Raw genomic sequence first — 24783 nt, forward strand, 5'->3', positions numbered from 1 at the left:
CTTTAGAGCAACCTTAAAGGGTTTGAATAGGGACTGAAACACTACCAGTATATCTGGAGAAGAAGAAATCCATGGGGAAGAAGAACAAAGACAAGAATGTCGATATTTCTTATATTGTATATGGGTTCGCACTAGCCTTAAAAGTGTGAACCTATGAGGTTATCAAAACGTTTTCCCCCAAACTTGCAAGGAATACGATGCTTCAAGCACATGAGCTTGTTTGCCCAAGGATAATACAGTACAAATCCAGCAGGAAGAGCACCGTCTCTGATCTTCACACTGCCTTGCAAAGCAAGATTGTCAAGAAGATGGAATTGTCTATAGACGAGAAATCTTATATGCTGGGGAAGACTTTGAAGATATGGGAGGTAATTTTTATGATTGCTTATTTGAACTTGATTTCAGAGAGAGGAAATTTTGAGATATTGAAGATGTAGTTCCTTCTAAACCTGATATTAGAAAAAAAAAAGACAAATTACTCACCACAACACCTCTCATTTTGTTCCTACCAAACATTCCACGAGTAGAAGAACCCGCATCCCTACCCCCAAAAGCTCTTATTCTGTCGAGAGCACCACGAGTAGAAAAGATGATGATTCCTCTCAAATGAATACAACATCAATAGATCCCCATGATGATGATGGCCCTCAAATGACTTCAATAGTAACAACTCCCCAAGATATATGTAGATTGGATCAACTGATGAAGGAGCTAAATGAACTAAAAACTGAAATGAGAACTGAAATAAATCTCATAAAAAAGATGTTAAACCAACTACAAGAATAGTTTGGCATATTATCATCCACACTAGGGGAGGAATAGAGAATGAGAAGATTGAATGAGGAATATGTGAATGTGCTTGTGGAGAAAAAGAAGGTGAGTGAGGAAGACAAGGATGAGGAATATTTGGAGGAGATGAATGAAGAATATTTGGAGGTGAATGGGGAAGATTTGGAGAAGGTGAATGAGGAAGATTTGGAGGAGATGAATGAGGAAGATTTGGAGGTGAATGTGTTGATTAAGGATATGGTGAATGATAATATTGAGGTATGTCTAATTCAAGCATTTGGTGTAATTCGTTCATTTGGTCTAATTCAAGCATTTTGTCTTTTTTTAGGATGGGCTTGTGGAGAAGAAGAATGAGGATGTGCTGGTACAGAAGGAAGACAGGCAGAAGAATGATGTATGTCTAATTCGAGCATTTTGTCTAATTCAAACATTTGGTCTAATTCAAGCATTTTGTCTTTTTTTATAATGTGGTGGATAATCTGAATGACAAAGACAATGATGGGCTTGTGGAGGAGAAGAAGAATGAGGATGTGGTGGAGGATGATGTGCTAAAAAATGAGAATATTGAGGTATATCTAATTCGAGCATTTAGTTTAATTCGAGCATTTGGTCTAATTCGAGCATTTGGTCTAATTTGAGCATTTTGTCTTTTTTTTAGGATGGGCTTGTGGAGAAGAAAAATTAAAAAGACAATGATGGGCTTGTGAATGAGAAGAATAATAAGGATGTGGTTGAGGATAATGTGGTGAAGAATGAGAATATTGAGATATGTCTAATTCGAGCATTTGGTGTAATTTGAGCATTTGGTCTAATTCGAGCATTTTGTCTAATTTGAGCATTTTGTCTTTTTTTAATATGGGCTTGTGTAGAAGAAGAATGAAAAAGACAATGATGGTCTTGTGGAGGAGAAGAAGAATGAGGATGTGGTGGAGGATGATATGCTGAAGAATGAGAATATTGAGGTATGTCTAATTCGAGCAATTGGTCTAATTCGAGCATTTGGTCTAATTTAAGCATTTGGTCTAATCTCAATATTTTTTTTAATTCAAGGATGTGAATGACAAGGTGGAGGATGTGAATGATAAAGACAATATGGTCAATGAGAAGAAGGATGATGTGTTTGTACAGAATTTAGAGAAGAAGGAAGACATGCAGAATGTGAAAAGGGTGGAGGAGGATATGTTTGTGGAGAAGATTGGGAAGAATGAAGACAATATGAAAAAGAAGAAGGTGGAGGAGGATGTGCTTATGGAGAAGATTGAGAAGAAGAAGGTGGTGTAGAAGAAGAAGGTGGTGCAGAAGAAGAAGGTGGTACAGAAGAAGGTGGAGGATGATGTATTTGTGGACAAGAAGGAAGAAAAGGTGCAGAATAAGAAGGTGGATGTGGTGGTGTAGAAGAAGCACAAGCAAGAGGTGGAGGAGGATGTGGTGGAATTGGACGATGCAACCCATGTCCAATTTAAGAGAAAGAGGTTGAGGTCGAAAGTACTACTTAGTCCCTACACCGATCCTAGTTGGAAAATTATGAGGGTCAAAGATCCAATCACTGTCGATCCTATGGAGAAATCTGATCCGAAACTACAAAAAGAGTTGATGACAGAGTTGCGGAAAAAAAGTAAATGTAAACAGGTGGAGCTCTGTACTGGCACTATAGGCTTTAAATTCTTCGATACGATGCTGAGGAAAACTAGGTGGCTAACTGATGTGGAGATCAATGTCGGATGTGCTCTACTAAGAAAAAGAGCAATCACCTACCCTAAGACGTACATGAAGGATTTTGATGTATCATTTTATGAGTACTACTGGGGTAAGAAAGAAATACATATGCTCACGTGGATCATTTTTGAAGACATTTCCTTCCCCCTCAACCTCTACATGAAGCATTGGGTACTGTGTGTTCTGCAAATGAAAGAATGGAGAATTGACATTTATAATTGCGATTAGTCAATTTTCAATGACGACAATTTTGCAGAATTCATGATACCCATGTGTCAAATGTTGTTTCTCTTCCTTTATAAAGCAATGTCTCTAGTTGAAATTTCCAGGTATCCTAACATGACAATGGAGACTTTAACATTTCGTAGAATCCCACATCCAAAAGTACCAAAAGCAAAAATAATTGGGGACTATGGCGTTTTTGTATTAATGTATATAGAGTACCTAATTGCTAAATTTGGTCTAGAAAATTGTATATCAGATAAGATAAAATTTTATAGAGAAAAGTGGGCAGTCAGGTTGTTCCACCATATTTTAGAGCCATGAAGTGTTATTCTTGTAATATTTTAGAGCTATGTGATAATAGTTGTAATATGTTGAAACAATTCACATTATTGTTGTAATATGTTAAAACAATTCACATTATTGTTGTAATATGTTAAAACAATTAACTATATTGTTGTAATATGTTGAAACAATCCACTATATTGTTGTAATATTATTGTAATATGTTGAAACAATTCACATTAATAAGAGATATCAAGGATATCAAGGTTTGTGAAAAATATTCGTGAATCATAACTCAGGCATATTACAACATAACTCACGCATATTACAATATGCGTGAGTTATCTTGTAGTATGAGTGAGTTATGTTGTATAAAGGTGTATCAATATTCACGCATATTACAATATGCATGAGTTATCTTGTAATATGCGTGAGTTATGATTCATGAATATTTTAACATAACTCACGCATATAACAATATACGTGAGTAATGATACACCATATATAACTCACGCATATTACAATATATGTGAGTTATGTTGTAATATGCGTGAGTTATGATACACCATACTACAACATAACTCAACATGGGTGGACAATATGTTGAATCACTATTTGTTCAACATGCTGAAATAAATAACAATGTAATAATATGCAATAATAACATTATGAGCCAAACTAAGAGCCACAGTTGAAGTAAACTTAGAACATTATGTTTCATACAAAACAACATTATCTTAGGGAATTATTCATACAACATTAATATCATCAAATGCCACACATGAAAATAGAATTATTCAACATGCTGCTGAAATGATGGTTGATGTTGTTGCTGAGATGATGGTTGATGTTGTTGCTGAGATTATGCTCTTACAGTAGATAGTGTAGACATCACTGATTTGCATGTTGCCCTGTTATGACATTGACCACCACATGAGCTGCATCGTCTTCGGACCTTACGAGTCTCACCTTGGGATGACCTACGATTTGTTGTTGGCCTCCCTTTTTTCACCTTAATAGGTGGTTTTAGGCAGACGCATTGTTTGATAATTTCCGAAATATCTCATTCTTCTTTATCACCAATAAGATAACATGTCTTCGCATATGCATTCAACCACATTTCAGTTAAGTAATACCTGAAAAATAACGATTAAACATGTGAGCAATTGGTTAGATAGGTAGATTAAAGATAACAATTAAACATTTGAGCAATTGTTACCTTGAGCATAAGTGATAGGGATCCAATTTTTTTGTACGGGCAGCAGCTAGGGCATGAGTACAAGAAAGATCAGATACATCAAATACCCTACAACTACAAGTTATTTCGTGTAAGTTAACTTTAAAATGAAATTCACCATCATGTACATAAAACTCGAATCAGTTAAGTGGATTAACGTTATACATTCTGGCCTTCTCAGCTTCCTCACGTAAAAACTTTTCATAATATTGAGATAAACGTTATTTGTTATTATCCGCTTTTTCTCTTCTATTATGACACCATTGTTGTATTGTGAATCTTAGATAGTCAGATAAGGTTGATATGGGATACTTTCTAGCTTTCCTACTCTAACTATTAAAGTTCTCGACGTGATTACTTGTCATTTGATTGTATCGTTTACAAGGAGAAAAGGCACGACTCCATCTCCATCCCAATATCTGTTAAATAGACAGGTATACGAGGGTCATTAATCCTGATCTTATCAAAAAACTGATTAAATATTGGGACGATGTATGCACGAGAAGCCAATTCAAATTCTGCGTGGCAGTGATCATTTTTAAATTTGGTCATTATATTCATCTTGATGTGGTATGTGCATGCACCGTGATATGCTTCTAGAAAAATTAGGCACAATGCATTGGCAATACTTGGGTGTCTATCAGATACGAAGACGAGATCCTGGACTGATCCAATTGCCACTCTTAGTTGTTACATGAAATATGATTATTCTCTGAATTAACGACGCCAAAAGCAACATGATATAGTTGTGCATTTGCATCCAATGCTATAGCCACCAATAGTTGACCTTCAACCTTATGCTTAAGAAACTAGCATCGACACACAATACAGGACGACAATCGGTTCTAAAACCCCTAATTGAGAGGCCTAGGACATGAACATATATCTGAAATGGTTGTGCTCATCCGTCTGGATATCTGTTATGGTACCCAAATTATTCATCTCCAACATGTAGAGGTATGATGATAATTTACCATAGGAATCCTCTACAGTTCCTCGCACCGACATTAAGGCCTTTACCCTGGACCTCTAAGCCTTATTATAACTCATCTTTATTCTATAACTTCTATGCATGTCTTCCATTATTTTCTTAGGCATGTGATCATGGTGATGGTCCATGTACTTATTCTTCATCCATTTCCCAATAACCCATGATGGCGCTTGCCTTTTATTCTCTCGCCTTGTCACAATTGAACATGTATGATCTTTTACAAATTTCCAAATCTCAAACATTTCCGAGGATTTTTCTTTCACAGCACGCAATCTCCACTTGCAATTCTGATCCAAACATTTCACCACCCAAATACCTTTTTTTGACTTCGCCACTTTGAATTCAAAATGATTAGCCATCGCATATTTATGTAACCTCAATTGAAGTTCTTTTTTATTCTCAAACAACGAACTGACTTCAATTTCGCAATTTAATACCCCAGGTATCGAATTTTCAATGTTTGGTATATTACTAGCAACCCAATCACTACAGCTTGGTTGGAGCCCAATCCTAGGAACCCAAGCACTGCTTGGATTGGTACTAGCAACACAAACACTGCTTGGTTGAGTAACAGGAACCAAGCAGCACTACTAGGTTGGGTAATAGGAAACCAATCATCATCCCCCTTATTCAGACGCAAACATGGTTCATCTTCAATCTCATTTTGAGTTTCAAAGACAATCTCTCGCTACTTTGGGAATACGTGAGGATAATCAATTTCTAGAACCACTACACTTTCTTGAGTTGGGTTTGTTGGATTTCTAGATAGTGAATTCTCTACTAAAGATACACACAATAGAGTGCGGTTGTGGACTGAAACTGCTTCATGTAAAAAGAACTCCACATCCACATCTTTTTTATAATAGTTATATAAGAAAATTTGTCATTCATGCCCGGAGTATTATACTTGGTTTGAAGCAACGAATCATATCTAGATTTGTCAATATTAGTAGCAGAATAGATTAGATCAACTAATTGGGCTTAAGTACAATTTAGGGGAACATCCAAACATGTGTTTGACTTTGGAGCAAAATGAGTAACATCATCCGTAATTTTCCACTCTACATCAAAGTAAAAGAATTACTTGAGCTGCAATTGAAACAGTTCAACAACATTACAAGAATTATGCGTATTGTAATGTTTAGTTGTTGCCTCACTCGCGATTTTTACTTACTTCGGTTGTTTTTTTTTAAGATGGCGTGAACCATAACCGAGATGGAGTTTTCTAGTAGAGTTTCATGGAAATCCAATGTAGCAACTTTCCCAAAAGTTTGCTGCAATGGATCTAATGGGATAGGAGCCCCTATTCAATAAGTCCATTGAAACAAACTTGTGGGCAATTCTTGGCACATTGTATTTCCCTAAAACATACCAGCAAACTCCTCCTCATTGAGTATTTCGCGTGAGTTAGAAACAATACGCGTGAGTCACATCTGTCTTTGTTCATATAACATAGTATTAATTCACATTCATTTAAGAGTTATCGAATCACTAACTAAGAATACAGCCTAGCTATACTATACTATAACCAACCTAGGGTTCATAATCACTAAATAACATAAAATAAACATACCCATTTTGAGAACGAAGAGTAGTGGGTCTTCAAACGGAGAGGTCGTGGTCTTAGTCGTCGTCGTCAGTTGTTGCTCGTGGTCGTGGTCGTGGTCTTCAGGGGAGTAAGGTTTGAGAGTAGAGTCGGAGAGAGAGTCGAGAGTCGTGAATGGGGCTTTTTTAAAATTATGGAAAAATAAAGTATATATACGATGAAAGACGTGAAATATCACTCTCGCGTTTTCATCTAAAACGCGTGAGTTCATAAACACGTTTTAGATGAAACGCGCGAGTGACATTTCACGTCATTTTTATTAACGCGAATTGTCACTCACGCGTTTAATCTAAAACGCGTTTATGAACTCACGCATTCTAGATGAAAACGCGAGAGTGGTATTTCGCGTTAATAAGTAGTAAAATAAGGGTGCAAGGAGTAATACGGACATTTTACGAAACGAAAAAGCCTTTTTTTCAAAGTTTATTAGGCGGGGACATTTTAAGAATTAGGGCCATTTCATCAAATTTCCCAAACTACCCACTTCATCTTTCAATCATTGGAGACATAGTTCCCTCAATCGAAACCGCTTATGGGGATCCTCAGGCCCGGAACCGTCTAAGCCGTCGATGCCATCTTCCGTTGAAGTTGACGATGGTCCGATTTTGTCCGCTTCTTCATTGGCGGAATTGGGTGCTATTATTCTCTGCACCTCAGACCCTTTAACCAAATCAAAGTTCTCTCACTTGGCATTCTCGAGATGGAAAGGGGAAAAGCTTCCAGTTGGAGTTTCTGAAGCACCCAATAGACCTTCTCGCCCTACTAAACCTGAGTTGGTTAGTTAATTGATTATTATTTCTTAGGATCAGGGTCGAAAGAGTTCAGGTCTCTTAGGATCTATTTCTTTTATTTGTGAAAAACATTTAGGTGTCCCCAAAGGCAATTCCACCCCCAAAGAGTTCGGGACTGCCCCTTAATGCTTACATGCTCCATAATCTTGCTCATGTCGAGCTGAATGCTATTGACTTAGCTTGGGACACAGTTGTTCGGTTTTCACCTTATGTTGAGCTTCTTGGAGATGGTTTCTTTGATGATTTCGCTCATGTTGCTGACGACGAAAGTCGCCATTTTGTTTGGTGTTCACAGAGATTGGCTGAGCTTGGCTTTAGGCGAAGAGGGCAACACTTAATTGCATGTTTGGATGGTTATGTTGTATCATTTTTTGTTTCTTATGTGTGCAGTTATGGAGACATGCCAGCCCATAATCTACTCTGGAGGGAATGTGAGAAATCTGCAAATGTTGTCGCTGCACGTTTGGCTGTAATTCCTCTTGTGCAGGTAACTCTTATTTGCAGTTCTGACTCAAAGATGGTTGCCTTCATAAGAACAAGAAGAACATTGTCCATAAGGCATGTGTTTTTTTCTTTAAATTGTCTAGTGGATTTTAATTTCAAATCTATTGCTTTCCTTATACTTGTTAGCTGTTTATACATAAAAAAAAATGCAGAAATAGAGAAGTAGTTGATGATTCTCGCTTGGCTGATTAGAATGCGGTTAAAAAATGATGTTTTTTCTGCTCCTGCTTTCGAAATTACTACAAGACAGATTAACTGTTACAGGAGGCTCGAGAACTCGATGCTGGACCCCAACTTGTGCAGAGGTTGGTTGGGTGTGGAGATAATAGGACGTCAAAAATAGTGGGGAGGATTGCGGAAGAAGAAGTTGTCCATGTGGCAGTTAGAGTGTATTGGTTTGTTTCGGTTTGCAAAAAGATGGGTGTTGTGCCCTGCTCCACTTTTAAAGGCGAGTTGATAATATTGTGTTAATTACTATTGCTTATCACTACTACAACTTAGTGAAGCATGTTTCTTAGTACAATGTAGAGATTAAAGGGCCTTTTAATTATTCAGCACGCGAAGAAGCTGGAATCCCGAGAGATTGGTGAGATAATAATTATAATAATAATGTTAATGATGTAGAGATTAAAGGTACTGGGGCCATTGCTTTCTTGTAGGTACGAAAGTTTACCTCCCAAGGAAGAAGATGAGAGTAGTAAGCAGCAGCAGCAGCTTACTGAGGTATATGGAAGGTTAGCATGCAAAATTTCCATGGAACTGGAGAACTCGAGTTTGAACTCGACGACCCCAAAGTGCTTAGAACCTCGAGTTAGGCGAACCTGAAACTCGATGAGATCCTTGGAATGCCAGCGAAAGATTCTGCTAGTTTGGAGTCCATGGTGTAAGATCCTTGATTCTCAATTTGATATCAAATGAGTTTACAAATTGAAACACAACCGATATGGTTTGAAGCATGCCTCTCGAGAATGGAATAATGCACTAAGCAACACCTTATTGGCTTGTGGATTTTAAGCAATCTTGTTGTCATGATAATTGTCTCATCACCAAATTAGGTTTGACTCATCTTAACTTCCTAGGATTGCTGTCCTGGTAATGCCCAATTGGTGAAACACTTACTAGAATATCAGTTTTCAACTACATATGATATTTATGCTTGAAAAGAAAAAATGGGTTATGGAAAGTTGGGCATGTAGAGCAAATATGTGTCATTTACAATCCATTTACAGGTACATAAACAACTAGTGATGGTTCAAATGACAATTGCTTGCTGCAATTATATACATGAGATAACAGATAGCACTTAAATACATTTTTACACAATTTGATGGCATTTCTGAGCTAGCTTATGCAGCAGTTGGGTATGAAGCCTGCATAGCTATGCCGCACAGTCCTTCCTTGGCACTAATACCACGCTCCATTCTGATGTATCCTTCCTCGCCCCAAGAGGCCCCCCACGAGTTCTTCACAAGCCAATATTTGGTCCCATCATCTGATGTGCCATAGCCCACAGCCGTTACACCGTGGTCTAGAGAGGTTCCACACGCCCCCGTGAAGACACCTCCCGAGTAGAACTGAAAACCAAACCCTCCTGCATCAATGGCTACCGAAACAGGGTGATTGGCCACCGCTTTGAGCAACGCACTCTCGCTGTTCGTGGGCACGTCTTCAAATCCAGTTATCTTAGCTGCGTGGTTGGCTGCTTTATTTTTGCTGCATTTGTCATCAGTTCCAGCGTATGGGTAGTTGGATTCGGTTGTGAGGCCTCCGTTGCTTTTTATGAACTTGAAAGCATCGTCCATAAGACCGCCATTGCAGCCTTGATCCACCCCGTTTACGTCGCAATCAACTAGCTCTTGCTCAGACAGGGAGATCAGCTTTCCGGTTGTTAGCTGTGTGATTCCTTCCATGGAAGCCACAGCAGAAAATGCCCAGCAACACCCTATCAATTGATCAATGAGTGCGTTTTTCTTTTATATAATTAAATCCTACTAAAGCAAACTTAAAAGCTAACTCACCGCATTGACCTTGGTCCTTGACTGCCGTAACTGCACCTTTCTTCCTCCAGTCAATGGTAGCGGGCACTGTAGAAACGTTCCCATATCGAAAGGAATCGGTTGATGAGGAACAAACATGGCTCTTAAACCTATTCATTAGCTTGAACTCTTCATTCGTTAGGTCGGCAAACTGGTTCACTCCGAGCTTGTATGGAGCGTTTCCGGCTTTGTTAAACAATTCAATCCGCTCCAAGTTCTCTTTGAATACGATGAACCGAGTGTACTTCTCGGCATCATCTTTGTAGAAACGACTATGTTGCACCATCCATTGCTCGTGTCTATCGAGCATAGAGGTGTCAACTTGAGAAAGTAGGGCTGCGAAAACTAAGAGCAAAGTCATTCTCATGTTTTTGGAATCCATCTTAATTAAAATGTTGTTAACTAGAGGGGCTGGGTGATCTTGCTTTCTAAACTATATTGTGGTGTTTTTATAGGCATAAATAAAACGGGTAGAGATATGGAGTTAATTGTATCCTAATTTGGTCTTATTAGTATGAAAAGTATTGCTTCATACCGTGCCTTTTGAAATGTTCTATTTCCCTTTAGCTTTCTATTGCCCCTATTTTGTTTTCAAATATTCACATAAGAATAGGAACACTCTAATTTGAAAAAACTGAATTATCTTTAAACTGAATTTCTCATTAGGTGATCACCGATGAGATTTAAATTTTAAATTGTGTATTAAAATTTATATTCATTTGAGGTTTTTGTCTCACAAGTCACAACATCTCTTTTTACTTTAATATATTTTTAATATATTGTTTTTTTCTTAAACAATTTATAAATTTATAAAAAATATATATTCACTAAGATAACTCAAGTGATAATAGCTTATAAGAAATCCGATATCACTAATTCAATCACATTAGAACTCTTTAAAATGAAAATGAAAATATATAGTTAGAGAGAAATCGTCGAACATTCAATAAGTGTAGTCGTCCGATTTATATCATTCATAATGTTATTCTTATAACACTTTATGAGATTCGTTCTGGAAAGCCAGTAAAGTATTTTGGAGGAGTTAATCGTTCTTCTGAATTACTTATGCGCTCAATAACATATAGAGTACCATTTTTTTTCTTTCATATAAATGATTTTTTTTTTCATTTTTAATATATTTGAACATTTTTAAAATAATTGTAGGTATATATATATTTTATTTTTCAAACTATACAACATCTTGACAATTTAAAATGAGTATATTTAATAAATAAAAAAATCTCTATATAAAACACAAATACGTTTAAATCAGAGTTTAAATCAGAGTCGGTCCAAAGTTTTGGATTGCCTCAACCCTGGTAGAAAAAAGGTCGATATATTTTTCTTATCCTATGTCTAGTTCAAAAAAAAATTGATAAAAACTAATTGTTTTTGTGAGATTTGAACTCATAAACATATAAAAGTTTTAATTTCTTTTATCTTGAATCACTAAGTTACAACATTTTATATTTAGAATTAAATATTTTTTTAACTAAATAACTTAATGATTTTAACAAATGGACTGTCCTGGGAGTGTGCTGCCCTAGCCCGAGGGTTTGCCGAATTTACCCAGGACCGACCCTAGTTTAAATTGATAAACCATTCAAAACGTTATTTAGTTTCGAAAAATAAATGTTAAATCTATTTTTTTTTTTTTCAAATCACAACATTTTTTAGTCCCCAAACTATATCTGTAAATTAAAATTAGTAGTTATAAAAATAAAAGATCAATTTTAAAATAATACGTATAGAACATTTTTATAAATTATTTTCTAAAATATATAAAATTGTGATAATTCATAATTCAAAATTTTGAGTGAGTAAAATTAACTCAAATTTGAGTTTAAATAATAATTGATTAGTTTTTATAAAAAAAAGCTTTAACTAATTCAGGTTGGAACCTAATACTTACATTTTAAAAAAAAATTGGAATTTACAACTTAGTTTTCATTTATTCACAAAAATAAATAAATAAAGGTTCTATTTTTAATTTGTGTTTATTTTTAAAGGTTCTATTTTTAATTTGGGTTTATTTTTAAGGTGATTAGGAATTACATTTCAAAACATTATTATATTCAATTTTTTTTTGGGTTGACTATCATTAACTTAGTCAAATTCACATTCATCTTTAATTCTTCACTTCAAATATAAAGATGAAAACTTAATAAAATTTCTAAATGAATAATCTAGATATTTATTGAAAGAATGAAAAAAAAATATCTATAAATATCAGAAACTGTAAAACGAACGGCTGAAAATCAACTCACACATTACCACCATCATCAAGATTCCATTTTTCGATTATTCAATTATCCAAAGATAAGACTGAAGAAGGTTTTCTTTCATCAATTTCCAAAAACCCAATTAACACAGAACAATCAACAATGGCGGTAACAATTCTCAACGCCTACCGCATTTCCGCCACTTCTTCATCATCCATCTCTCAGGATTCAACGGCGAATCCTTCTCCTTCGTCAATTCCGCCGCAATCGCCTACCTTACCCACTAAAATCATACTTCCAAATAAGAAACCGCAGAAATGGTCAACTGGTGTAGCTCCTGGGGACTATGGTGGACCACCCACTTCAACCAAACTTCGGAAGTATTGGGGAGGTGAGAAAGATGACCCTCTTACTTCCACTGATTATATCTGGAACCGAGATTTCATGGATCGAATGAAGCGATTGATTCAGGATCCAAATGAAGACATTGAATCTCCCCCTAAGGTTTATTTGTCCTGTAATTAGTATTATGAAATTGGTCACTTGATTTGATTGATTGTTTGTTCATTTGATTGGGTCTTTAACAGGAAGAGATTTCTGGGTTTCTTAGTTTGAACAGAGTTATGAGTCTTGACAGGTTTACAAATTTTTTTAATCTTGCTTACCTTTTGTATTTATCATCTTTAGTTCTTTACCATTCATGTATTGTGTTCATAAAAAAAGCATGGATATTGATTTGAGCAAGCAGTTGGCTTCACCATCTAAATCTGCACTACAACAGCAACCTGTAATAGAATCAGTCCAAGTAAGAACATAATTTGGAATTTAAATGTTTCAGATCACTTGTATAATCAAAGTCAATATGTTTTCAAATGAAGTCATAAGTCAGATTCACTGTAATCCAGATACCGATTCAAAACTATCTTCATATTTTTTTCAGAGGCGTAGACCTGTGTCACCGAAATGGAAGCTAGCGCCAACAAGACGCGAGCAAGAGAAATGGGACAGAGCCACTAAGGCTGCCACTGGAGGAAGTGTATGTACTATACAAATGATATTGAAAATTTTGTTAATAAATTTGGTTTAATCAACTCTTTTTCGTGTAGGATGTGATTCTCCGAGAAGGAAGCAAGCCTCGTGGCGATCCAGTAATCTTAGCTGCTGAATCACGAGAGCAATACTCTAAGGTTCCTTTCGATGGGTTTCTTTTCTATCTTTGTCTACTTATATTTGTTGATTTTTTTTTTGGTGTTTTTTTTCAGTTGAAGAACAAACTACAGTTACTCACAATGGGTGTTGGTGGTGTCGGTTTACTGTCAGCCTATGTTTCATATTCTCCTGAAATTACTGCTAGGTAAATATGATTTTGTTTTTCTTTGTGTGTAGATTTTATTCATGTTTATGGTGTCATATGAAGTCGTAAACTTGCATATGCAGCTATGGGGCTGGCTTGATCGGTTCTTTCGTGTATATTCGCATGCTTAGCACCAGTATAGATTCAATGGCAGATGGAGCTAGGGGTGTTATCAAGTAAGTACCAAACAAAAACAAATTGGCTCCTTAAGTCGATTTGTCTAAAATCATATTTACCCAACAAAAAGAAGTTTTCATTTGGATCCAGATTCAGATAAAGATCTAAAAAGTTTTTCCAAATGGATTATGATCTGTTGAATTTCTTCTACATTACCTTTTATTTATTGCAGGGGAGCAATAGGACAACCGAGGTTACTGGTTCCTGTTGCGTTGGTCATGCTCTACAACCGATGGAATGGGTAAAATCCTCTCACGATAAAACTTTATTTAAACTTCTAATTTTTTTTCACTCATTCAGGAAATTTCATGTTTTATTACTGTACTCAGGATAGCGGTTCCAAATTATGGATTAATGCATTTAGAATTGATACCAATGCTGATTGGCTTCTTTACTTACAAGATCTCCACATTTATACAAGCTATTGAAGAAGCAATCACAATAGTTGAGAACAAGACCTAATAGGGTAATCCAATCATTTGTGTTGAACATGTTGGTAACTGCTATAATAACACTATCATCAATTATTACAAGATAGTTCTCTGTTATTTTTTGTATTAATATAGTTGTTATACAAAAATTACCCAACTTTCCATTTCTGTGTGATGATTTCATTATTGATCTACTACAAACCCATTACAATTTACCCAAGATGGTTCTAGTTCAACCACTTGAGTATTATTTTCAAATGGAATTAGTACATTTTCATGAATCTGGGCCCAGTGAAGTGCTAAGAGGGCTTGAATTTGGGTTAGCTCATTCTGGGTCTTAATGAATTGATCTTGCAATTGGGTTATGAGCCCAATGCATCCATAAACAGGGTCAGTTATTCTCCAACTTGCTTCAAGAACCATGCAGTCTGCAGCCATTGCTCTTGCATGAATGGGAAGATCCTGTAAAGAATTACATGAAATGTAGAAGACACTTTATTCTAAACATATATAATAATAGAGACTCATAACTCAGTGGTAAAGTACATATAAAATTTAAAAACACAGTTTCTTCTGAATTTAGCCAAATATCGTCATTATTTGATATTTACCTGCAAGGCTCTGGAAATATTGTTTGCTCCATAGATCTTATGAGCACAATCAAATCTTTTTGGATTATTTCCAGGGAAATATGGAGCAAAGATGCAATCTTTAGAGCATCTTTTCCTCAAAGATTTGCAAGATGCACATCTAGTGGATTTCAACATCTTTTTGGGTTTTTTTTTGTCAAGAAGATCTTTGTCAATTGCTTTTGAGATTTTGTGGGGATTTAATTTAAACATAACGCTAGTTTTGTGGGTGTATGTGGGGGCTAAAATGGAATGGATATTTGAGAAATTAGAGATTGTAATATATGGAATTGATTTTTATATTCCATTGAAGGAGTTTGAATAATAACACAAACCTTAGTTATTAACTTATTATTATTATTATTATTATTATTATTATCTAATGTTAAATTTTGAAATATAACTTATATAACAAAAATAATATAGTTAACATTATTTCTCATTTTAAAATTAAAATGATAATAAATGTTAATTTGGATAAACAACTTAGCATTCCATAACATATCAAAATTAATAGACTGCAAATATTATTTATAATGGACAAGTTAAATATTTGTTCAAAGGTACTATTGACCACACACCTTTTAACCTAAATGTTACAACACTACATTGAGTTGTTATACAAACTTTTTCAAAAAATAATTAATGTGCATAGGAAAGGTTAGCCAATACACTCTAACTAGCTTTAAAAAAATCACTAAGCTAATCTTGAATCATCTCTACCTCATTGTGTAATGCAACATTTTAGTAGTTAGACATTTTTTTATTAAACCGTTTTCTATCTTGGAATAAGTCTAAGAATTATATACTATTGTATACCGCTCTATTTAGTTTTTTTCAACATTTACTTAAATATTCAATTCATTAAGTTTTTATAAATTAATTAAATAAATAATAGTTATAAAATTAATTCTAATGTGTTTTTTGAATTTAAAAATAAATCTATTTTATTAATATAAAAAATTGTATAAAATATAAAATTTAAATAATTTATAAACTTGTAAAATCATACAAATTTAACTAACTTAGAAATTAAATATAGAATTCTAGTTAGTCTAGTTTAAAATTGAAAGTTAATTCAAAATTTTAAATGCATTAGTTAAGAAGTGAATCTTTTGTCTATATAATTCTTAATTGTGGAAAGGCAATTGAAATTGAAATTACAGCCTCCTTTGAAATATTTGTTTTCTTGGTACATTCATATGTCATTAAAATGTGATCGAATTTATTTATGACATAAAACAACTTGCAGTATAAAAAAAAACTTTATTTGATTTGTTATAATTTTGAAATTTAGCTAACCTAATAAGAGATTCAAGTAAAAAAAAAATTCACATAAACATTTATTTAGGAATTTTGTCGGTCATGTATCATATTTATAATGAGCATCACTTTGTATATTTATCTTGTTTAGATAAGAAATATGCCCTCGCCAAACAAAAAAAATTACCCAACAATCTAACACATTAACAGCACTACATGTAAATATTCTAATAGAGCAATGAATACAACAAAAACATATAAATTTGTATGCTTTAGAACAACAAAATAATTTAGACCCAAAATAATTCAATAAACCATGGAACCCTTCTAAAAGGATGCCATAGAGCTATAAAAGGCAGTCTCAAAACTTCCACTAACATGAATAAATATGTATGATCAAATGAGACAATATCTATAATATACAAATACAATAACTTTTCACTTATGCTGCAAAATTTTTGCTGTTTGAATTGCCTTGTGAACTTTTCTCGCTTCATTCGAAAATCCCGAATATCGAAGTCCACTTAGAACCGCTCTTTGAGCAGACTTAAGAATTTTCCCACGGCTTCTTAAACAAGCTTGAAGTAACTTAGATGCAGTAACATATCTCCTAGACTTACAAAGATGATGCACCAAAGAAGAATAAGTAAATGAATCCCTAATGTCCATCGAATAGTAAACCCTCATTGCACGATGAAGATGACCCGATCTAGCCAAAGCGTTTAGATAACAATTGAAAGCCACAATGTTCCAATCTAACCCATTCTGACTCATATCCTTCAAATGCCTCTTAGCCGTATCAAAATCACCCGAATTGCAAAACCCGTCTACTATTATCGCATGGGTGTACTTATCAACTGCGAAACCGGCCTTCTCAATGTCTTCTAATAATCTATCAACGACGTCCAATTTTCCTTCCTTAAACGAGAGATTAATCAATGTGTTGTAACAAACTAAATCGAGCTTACCCCCGTTTCTCGACATCTCTTCAGCATACTTATTAGCCTCGTTTATTCTACCGATCCTAACCAAAGCACCGATAACCGTGCAGTATCCAAATGAGTCGAAAGTATACCCTTTATCCCTCATCTCGTAAAATACCTCGAGTCCTTGCCTATACTTTCGAGACTTGAAACAACATTTCATTACGGTTGTATAAGTTATAGCGTTTGGCTTATGACCCGATTGCTCAAGCTCCCTTAGGATTCTTCTTGCGGAACCTAATCTGCCTGACTTGCAAAGGCCGTTAATAAGGATGTTGAAAGTGGGTAACTGTGGGATAAAGCCACAACGTTGCAGATTCCTGAATAAACTGAGAGCATTGGCTGTGTAGCCATTGTTGCATAATCCGTTAATCATGATGTTAAAGGTTGTCGGACAAGGATCAATTATGTGTTGGAATACTCTGTCGGCTTCGTCTGGTTTTCCAGATTTGAAATAACAATGCATCAAGGTGTTGTATGTCCAGACGTTTGGTCTGATATTTCTCTTGAGCATTTCATCGAACAGCTCAAGAGTTGTCTGAAACAAACAATGAGTGGTCGCGCTAGCCATCAACGTGTTATATGTAATGAGGTCTGATTGAATTCCAGCTTCTTTCATTCTTGAAAGAACCGAAGAAGCAGCATCTAATCCAACGAGACGACAATACGCAGAAATTAGAGTATTATAAGTAACCACATCTGGTAATACACCTAATCTAATACCATCTATTATGACAATTTCTGCTTTCTCCAACTGGTTGTTCCTGCAGAAAGAAGCTATGCTTATATTTAATAACTTGGTTGTTGAAATTTTCCAGACCATTCTTTTACCTTTCTACCAGACTTTCTAAATCCAAAATCAAACCTGAAAGTTAAGAACTGTGGCTTCAGTAAATAACAAGGGAAAAGAAAGACATTATACAGAAATGTAGAGTTATTAATCAAGCTGGGCTTCATTTCTAGGTTAATAATCATTCAACTTCAAGCAATTCTTAGCATTCTAATGCAGCTAATCAACATTTCAGAATAGAAATCATTTCATCAACCACAACAGGGAAGAAGATCATGTACCTATTGCTGGAGAGAAGTGATAGTTAATTGATGTTGTCGCCGCTACCAGAGGTTACTCCATTGAAGCTCACCTGTCTCAGCCGCGAAATCGATCAGGAGCTTAATGCGAAGGTCATTGAGAGCTGAAATCACGAACCCAGATAGTATTTGATGGAAAAAACTGTAAATTAGGTTTGAATGTCTAAAGAAGAGCAAACTTGAATCGAACTAGTCAGTTCTCGGATCTCTTTCTTTCTCTCTCGTTCTTTGTAATTTGGTATCGATTCAGCTTTCGGTAGAAATCAAGAAGATAGCAAACCTCCAACTCTCGGTCGAGGAAGGAAATCCGTTCTCCTTTGATTTTCCTCCTCCTAAACCCTGCCGCCGGCGTTGCTAGAAAAAACCCTGCCGGTTGTAAACAAATTTAAGGTTTCTTCTATTCATTTGCAATTTTTGTGCAAAAGAAAACAAAAGATAAAACATGTATCTAAAATGCACCTTGTATTTGTTTTCATTATTTATTTATTTATTTATAAAAATGGATATTTAATATGCATTATTTTTATTTATTATTTAAATTTCAGATTACTGTAAAATCTTGCATACATTATTTCATATAAATAGAGACACCTAAGTTTACTTAAACTATTATTCCATGGAAAATCAATAAAATGGACAACTCCCCGAGGATGTAGACATTATTGGCCGAACCTCGTTATATCTTGTGTTCTTTATTATTCTTTACCACTTTATATTTATATATTCTTTTATCGTGTGTTTAGATTAGATATTTTCTCAACAAGTGATATCAGAGCATGGTTTGAGAATATTTATCCTAATCTATTTTTGAAGATATTACGGAAACCCTAACCACCATTGAAGAAGTTATTGGATATTTGTGTTTTTGTTGAAGATGGTTATTGGAGAAACGACATTGGTTTAGAAAATTTAGCCGCTGTGAAGATTTGAGTTGAAAACTTCAATTGCTAAGGAGATGTCAACAGTCGTTAAAATATATTTTTTGTTTTGGGTGACGATGTCTTGAGAAGAAGAGAGAAGAAGACAATGAGTCTTTTTGTTCTTCTCGAAGGCGCCAATGGGTGTAGGTGACGAAAAGTCATCGACAACGACACCAGAATGAAGAAGATAATGTATATTCTTTTGACTTATTTTAATTTGGGGCATATGGTCTATTAAAATATAAAAAGAAAAAAAATATATATATCTCCATATATATTCCATATATATCTCTATATATATTCCATATATATAGATATTATATTATATTATCATATAATATAATATATGGAGATGAGCCAAGAATCTTTGAAACGGTCAACAACTAAGACTTTTTATTTAAGTCTTGTTTGAATTAATAAAATAGGTTTAAGACCTATTTGATTCTAATTTTCACAAGTAAAGCCTTGTTTGATTTTAATCAAATTCTCAAAGCTTTGTATGCTTTTATCTTGGATTTGTATTGAGTCTTGTTTGACTTGAATTTCTCAAAGATGGAGATTTGTGATTTATCTGTTAAGAGATTTGATAATTCGTCAATATGGAGATTAAAAATTGGAGTTGAAAAAGAAGGTGGAGAGCTTATTCAATGTTGCACATTATGGAAGACAATTGATGCAACATGTAAAGGGTTTTCTAATTAAAGCGGGTGGCTTTTAATGTTTGTTTGTAAGAGTGTAGTTTGATATGTGTGTATAAAGGCCGAATTTTGATTTGCATCAAACCTTGTGAGTATGTTTTGATTGGTAATCTCTAGTAAGTGCTGGTGCGAAGTTGTCAAGTGGGTGTTGATGCCTCAAGGGTTCTACCAAGAATGATAATTTATAAGGTATGAGTTGAGGGTGCACTAATCATATATATGGTTTGTTAGATTCTTTCTATGCAAGATTTGGCTAGAAGAAATGGAGAACAAACGAACATCTTCATGTTTGTTGAAAATTAGTTGGAGGTTTTTATTACAACCGATTGTTGTCTTGGTATACATGAGTGACATTATTTCACTTTCTCGAGGCTTTGACTTGAAGAAACTCTCGACTGAAATAAGTTTGAAGAGATTTTTCTTTGGAAAACGGTTATGGAAGAAGTCAAAATTAAAAGAGAGGAAGAGAGAAAATCTAGCAGCAGATTTTCGCCTACAGCCGCACAAGGTTCATCAAACTGACGATCGGAGAATCAAACGAAGTCCGATAGCACTGAAATTTTGTCGAGAGGGTTGGTAACTCATTCCTCTACATTTTTAACGGTCGGATCAAGGTTTGGAGGTCTCGAAGCTTGTTTTTTCTAGGGCTTAAAGTGTCTGCCTAATTTTAGTTTTATTTGACTTGTTTGGAACAAAAAGTTTGTATCTTTTTGGTTATGACCTTATCTTATTGGAAGAGCTAATCAAGATGAAGACGGTGGTGAGATTATGTGCTTTTATACTTGACAAAAACATGATCGAGTATGGAAAGTTGTTATCAAAATGGTATTTATCGATGACAACATTGTCGACATGTTGATAGGGAAATCATTCGGGCCAAATTGCAAGATTGTATTGAGTTGGAGGGTGATTAAGGATTGAAACAATTCAAGTTAACACACAATATGAATGAAAGACCAGAAAGAGAAAGACTAGTTAAAGACACTTATAAGTTGAGGTAGAGACATCTTAAGAGCAACTCTCAAACGAATTAAGAAGAAATCATTGCACGATTTTCTAATGTGAGAAGATAAATAAAATCTTGAATGAGATTTAGTCATGAAAAAAAAAGAGCTAGATGGGAGACTCGAAAATTTGAAGGTGATGATTTTGTTACTTCTTTTGTTCTATCTTAATTGTCTATACATTATGGATCATAGATTAGATGATTAAGAATTTGAATGAGATTCCTAGTCATGAAAAATGGGCTAGATGAGAGGTCCGATCAATTCAAATGGAAGGATATTCACAATTTGTTTTGGAGAAACTATAGATAATTATTTGAAGCATTGGTGAAGATAATTAAAGAGATATAGTGAATCTTGAAATAATATTCTTGGATTGCTAGGCGTTTTTGGATTCAAGAAACTAACAGATTGCAAGCTAATTTGTTCAATGAGAAGTATGAGGTTCAAGTTGATTGAGTATGCAACATTCAAGGCTAGATGAGTGACAAATAATTTATTAGATCTTGAGTTAGAGAAAAGAGATGTTGTGATAGCCTAATTTATTTGTTATGAAGTAGACGATAAAGGTTCGTCTTGAGTCTTCTTGTTTTTTCGATCGATTTCTTATTTTGAGAAAGTAGATGATGGAAGTTCGTTTTGGGTGTCCTCAGTTTTCGATAGATATCTGATTCTGAAAAAGTAGACTATTAGGATCGGGATCGCCGATAGTAGACTAGGGTCCGGCTAAAGGAGACCTCTTACACACACACAACGGTTGGCACTAATCCGGTTAGGAATTAACACCGGTCTTAAACACCACACAGACTGTCACAAACTCTTGAACCGGGTTTAAGTGTAGAAATATTTGTTTCATCTTGAAGCAACACACACACAGATCGGTTAAAGAAGAGAGTAGAGAAGGATCAGTTAGAATGAGGGGAAACCGGTTCGGTTGGTTTGGTGACCGAAAGTAAATGAAGAACACAAGACACATATTTTATGGATGTTCGGAGATGAAACTCCTATGTTACCCCTTCTTCTTAAACAATTGAGAAGAATATTCATTAAGGAATATTTAACCACACAATACAACACACGATCGAGTCTTATTTACTGATCGATGTTCACTTTACAACACTCACATAGTATTGTAATACACTTTTACAAATATGTAAATACCCAGAACTTGTACAGTTTGTTTTTATCACTCAATAGCTTTGTAGATTTCTCAATGTATGTTCTTAAGAGTTTGAATCCAGAGCTAGAGAAAAGAGGCAAGAAGTAGATCAAGCGCGAAGAAGTAGCAAAAACCACAAGACTTCGAAATTAGAATCAAGAAGAAGCTTTTCTTCAGCCTTTTAGCTTCCTTTTATCGTCAAAATATGACAACAGTCATATTTCTCTCTCTCTAAGATGGTTGGTCAAAAATGATTATCCATTCATTGGAAGCTTCTCAAATTATGATGTCGTGTCGGCTCAAGTTAGGTAGCTTGTACATTTGTGTATTTGTACACTTGGCAGCTGTACATTTGCCGGTTGCCTGCTCCTTGGAGGTTGCTTCTGGATTTATACTAAATCCGGTAACTATTCATCTGATAGCTGCATTTAGTCTAATCAGCAGATTTGTTTCAGAAGACAAGTGACGCAGTCTGAACCTTTGAAGATCTTTCTTTGCACATTCCAAGGAATATATGTTTGCATCAACACGTCAACTGCCAATGTATCCATATCTTTGATCTTGTTTTGATTTAATCTGTCCGGTGAAAATACATGTCACCTTTAGGATTTATTCTAACTGGACACATATCGGTTGATAACTTGACAGAGGTTTAGTCGAGCCGGACTTCCGAGAATATAAATAAGGGATTTCAGTTTGTGCTGTTTCAGGAAGAATAGTTTGACCCGCTAGGTTGAAAATATATACATGCACATATAGTTGAATTTAATTAAGTTCTTTTAGATAGTTAATTGCTTATTAATGAACTTATCTAATTTCTCTAACAATTTCTCCCTTTTTAATTATTTAAGTTAAATATTCAAAACTCTGTAACCGTTGGCCGATTTTAAAGAACTTGTATTTGTTTGGCCGATTTTAGAAAACGGTTTGATTTAAGGAAAACTTTAAAACTTTATTTGAGGAAGAATTTTGTATGAAAAATTTTGTATACTTAACAATTTCTCCCTTTTTGATATTTTTATATAAAAGTATCAAAACCAGTAAGTTGAAACTGAAATCGAAGACTTTGTATTTTCCAAAATATCATAATTTCCCAAAATAGTCGTAGGTCATATAATATATATATAATTTTAAGACTGAATAATATAAATTTCCAAAACTATCATAAGTTATAATTATAAGATATATATATATATATATATATATATATATATATATATATATATATATATTCGAAACGGAAAGCTTAAGGGTTGAGAATTCATTGGCCACTTTTATCCGGTTGGTTGATCATGTCCATGGCCCAGCCGTATACGAAACCTGTTCCTGGAGCGGTAGGATCTCGTAAATTGCTAGTCGGTTGACCTGAGATCGGTCGAGCAGAAGCTTGGAAAGATGAGGTTCTTCGACTCTACATAAAGTTTTCAACCGAGTCTGCTCTAGTTCCTTGTTCTGACCGGGTACTAGAGCGAACATATTGAATTGGAGATGCTGAAATCGGTGTGGTTGAAACTGCAGGTCGATGCTTTCTTGGATTCAGAGGTGCAACATCTTCCTCTTATTCGTCAGCGGTTAGAATATTTGAACCACCGGCTAGATTCTCAGCCATCTGAATACTTGTTTGTGCAGCACGGGCTAAAACCGTTGTTACTTGTGCTCCTTTTCTTTTCTTTGCATGAGCCCTTGTCTGTTTGGCAATCGGGGTGGGTGTCTATCTTATTTCTTCATTTGCCACCTCTAAAATTTATTGTTGTTGAAAGTTTCTAGCCGCATCAACGTTTTCTCGTTCAGCCTCTTCAGGATTATCCTCTTCGTTTTGAATTCTCTTGGCTAATTCTGCATCAGTCATTTCGGTTTCATTGGCCAGACGTGCCCTTTCTTCTTCATCGGCCTGAATCTGTCTGACCGTTTCTTCATCTCTTTGTATTTTCTCTTCATTGGCAACAACTTTGACTCTTGCCAATTCATCGATCTGGACCGACATGGCTTGCACCATTTCTAAGGTTTGAGAAGCGACCTTTTCAACGTTTTCAATTTTGGAGTCGGTCGATGAAGCCCTAGCTTCCAGGGATGTCTGTCACAAGGCCATGGAGTCCTGAACTGTTTTCTAAATAAACGCCTTCATTTCATTCGGAAATGGAACAACAACCTGATTTTGTACCGGAGGCGCAAATTGAATCGATAGAGATAGAGTTGGGCCGGTCTGTCTTAGAGGACTGTTCTCTATAGAATTATTTCGGTTAGGAGACTTACCCGATGAAGACTTGTCAATAGTTGTGTCCTTGCCCTGGACATTTTTGGTGGACGAAGAAACCGTTGCACTGTCTTCTTTTTCTAGAGACACGGAGGGAGATTCCGGTTGACTTTTTCCATGTTGATCCCCTTCCGGTCTGGATGATTGACCGAACTCAAAGGTTGTCTGTTCCCGCTGTTTCCCATTTCTGTCAGCCTCTTCAATCGGAGTAAAGTAAATTGCAATAATTCTCTCGATTTCTTCTTCCATCCTCTTGATATCGGCCTGAAGTCTCTCTACAACTGATCTAGTGCTTCCATCACGCTCTTATCTTCCCCGGTTATTTCACCCTTAACCATATGATTTTGATGAGCGGTTTCCATTGTTGACATTTGTATCTTTAATTTTGTATTAGTTTCTACCAACCTTTCTCTTGACATGGCT

General features: G+C 35.2%; 6 protein-coding genes across 6 annotated transcripts; 3 read left to right on the forward strand and 3 right to left on the reverse strand.

The window, feature by feature from the left end:
- Window positions 1–825: 825 nt before the first annotated feature.
- Window positions 826–3891, forward strand: LOC124934892 (DNA ligase 1-like). The gene is made up of 7 exons (XM_047475384.1): window positions 826–1047; window positions 1118–1183; window positions 1236–1358; window positions 1659–1751; window positions 1840–2061; window positions 2185–2676; window positions 3754–3891. Exons 1-7 carry the CDS (start codon window positions 826–828, stop codon window positions 3889–3891), a joined length of 1356 nt encoding a protein of 451 aa, XP_047331340.1.
- A 3437-nt stretch (window positions 3892–7328) lies between these two features.
- LOC124936506 (uncharacterized protein HI_0077-like) lies at window positions 7329–8588 on the forward strand. Its single transcript, XM_047477010.1, has 2 exons — window positions 7329–8195; window positions 8294–8588. Exons 1-2 carry the CDS (start codon window positions 7771–7773, stop codon window positions 8331–8333), a joined length of 465 nt encoding a protein of 154 aa, XP_047332966.1. The 5' UTR covers window positions 7329–7770; the 3' UTR covers window positions 8334–8588.
- An 899-nt stretch (window positions 8589–9487) lies between these two features.
- On the reverse strand, window positions 9488–12457 carry LOC124934893 (senescence-specific cysteine protease SAG39-like). The gene is made up of 3 exons (XM_047475385.1): window positions 12452–12457; window positions 10160–10559; window positions 9488–10083 (listed from the first exon to the last, which is right to left on the reverse strand). The coding sequence occupies exons 1-3, from the start codon at window positions 12455–12457 to the stop codon at window positions 9488–9490; spliced, it is 1002 nt and encodes a 333-aa protein (XP_047331341.1).
- Window positions 12450–14529, forward strand: LOC124936394 (protein CONSERVED ONLY IN THE GREEN LINEAGE 160, chloroplastic). Its single transcript, XM_047476892.1, has 9 exons — window positions 12450–12903; window positions 12987–13036; window positions 13123–13204; window positions 13340–13435; window positions 13506–13586; window positions 13662–13753; window positions 13837–13929; window positions 14103–14171; window positions 14260–14529. Exons 1-9 carry the CDS (start codon window positions 12562–12564, stop codon window positions 14390–14392), a joined length of 1038 nt encoding a protein of 345 aa, XP_047332848.1. The 5' UTR covers window positions 12450–12561; the 3' UTR covers window positions 14393–14529.
- Window positions 14530–14544: 15 nt separating this feature from the next.
- On the reverse strand, window positions 14545–15128 carry LOC124934894 (LOB domain-containing protein 23-like). The gene is made up of 2 exons (XM_047475386.1): window positions 14973–15128; window positions 14545–14823 (listed from the first exon to the last, which is right to left on the reverse strand). Exons 1-2 carry the CDS (start codon window positions 15126–15128, stop codon window positions 14545–14547), a joined length of 435 nt encoding a protein of 144 aa, XP_047331342.1.
- Window positions 15129–16499: 1371 nt separating this feature from the next.
- LOC124934197 (putative pentatricopeptide repeat-containing protein At4g17915) lies at window positions 16500–18701 on the reverse strand. The gene is made up of 2 exons (XM_047474689.1): window positions 18308–18701; window positions 16500–18101 (listed from the first exon to the last, which is right to left on the reverse strand). The coding sequence occupies exon 2, from the start codon at window positions 18057–18059 to the stop codon at window positions 16692–16694; it is 1368 nt and encodes a 455-aa protein (XP_047330645.1). The 5' UTR covers window positions 18060–18101; window positions 18308–18701; the 3' UTR covers window positions 16500–16691.
- Window positions 18702–24783: the final 6082 nt, after the last annotated feature.

The sequence above is a fragment of the Impatiens glandulifera genome, chromosome 4 (genome assembly GCF_907164915.1).
Source record: "Impatiens glandulifera chromosome 4, dImpGla2.1, whole genome shotgun sequence".
Classification (NCBI taxonomy): Eukaryota; Viridiplantae; Streptophyta; class Magnoliopsida; order Ericales; family Balsaminaceae; genus Impatiens; species Impatiens glandulifera.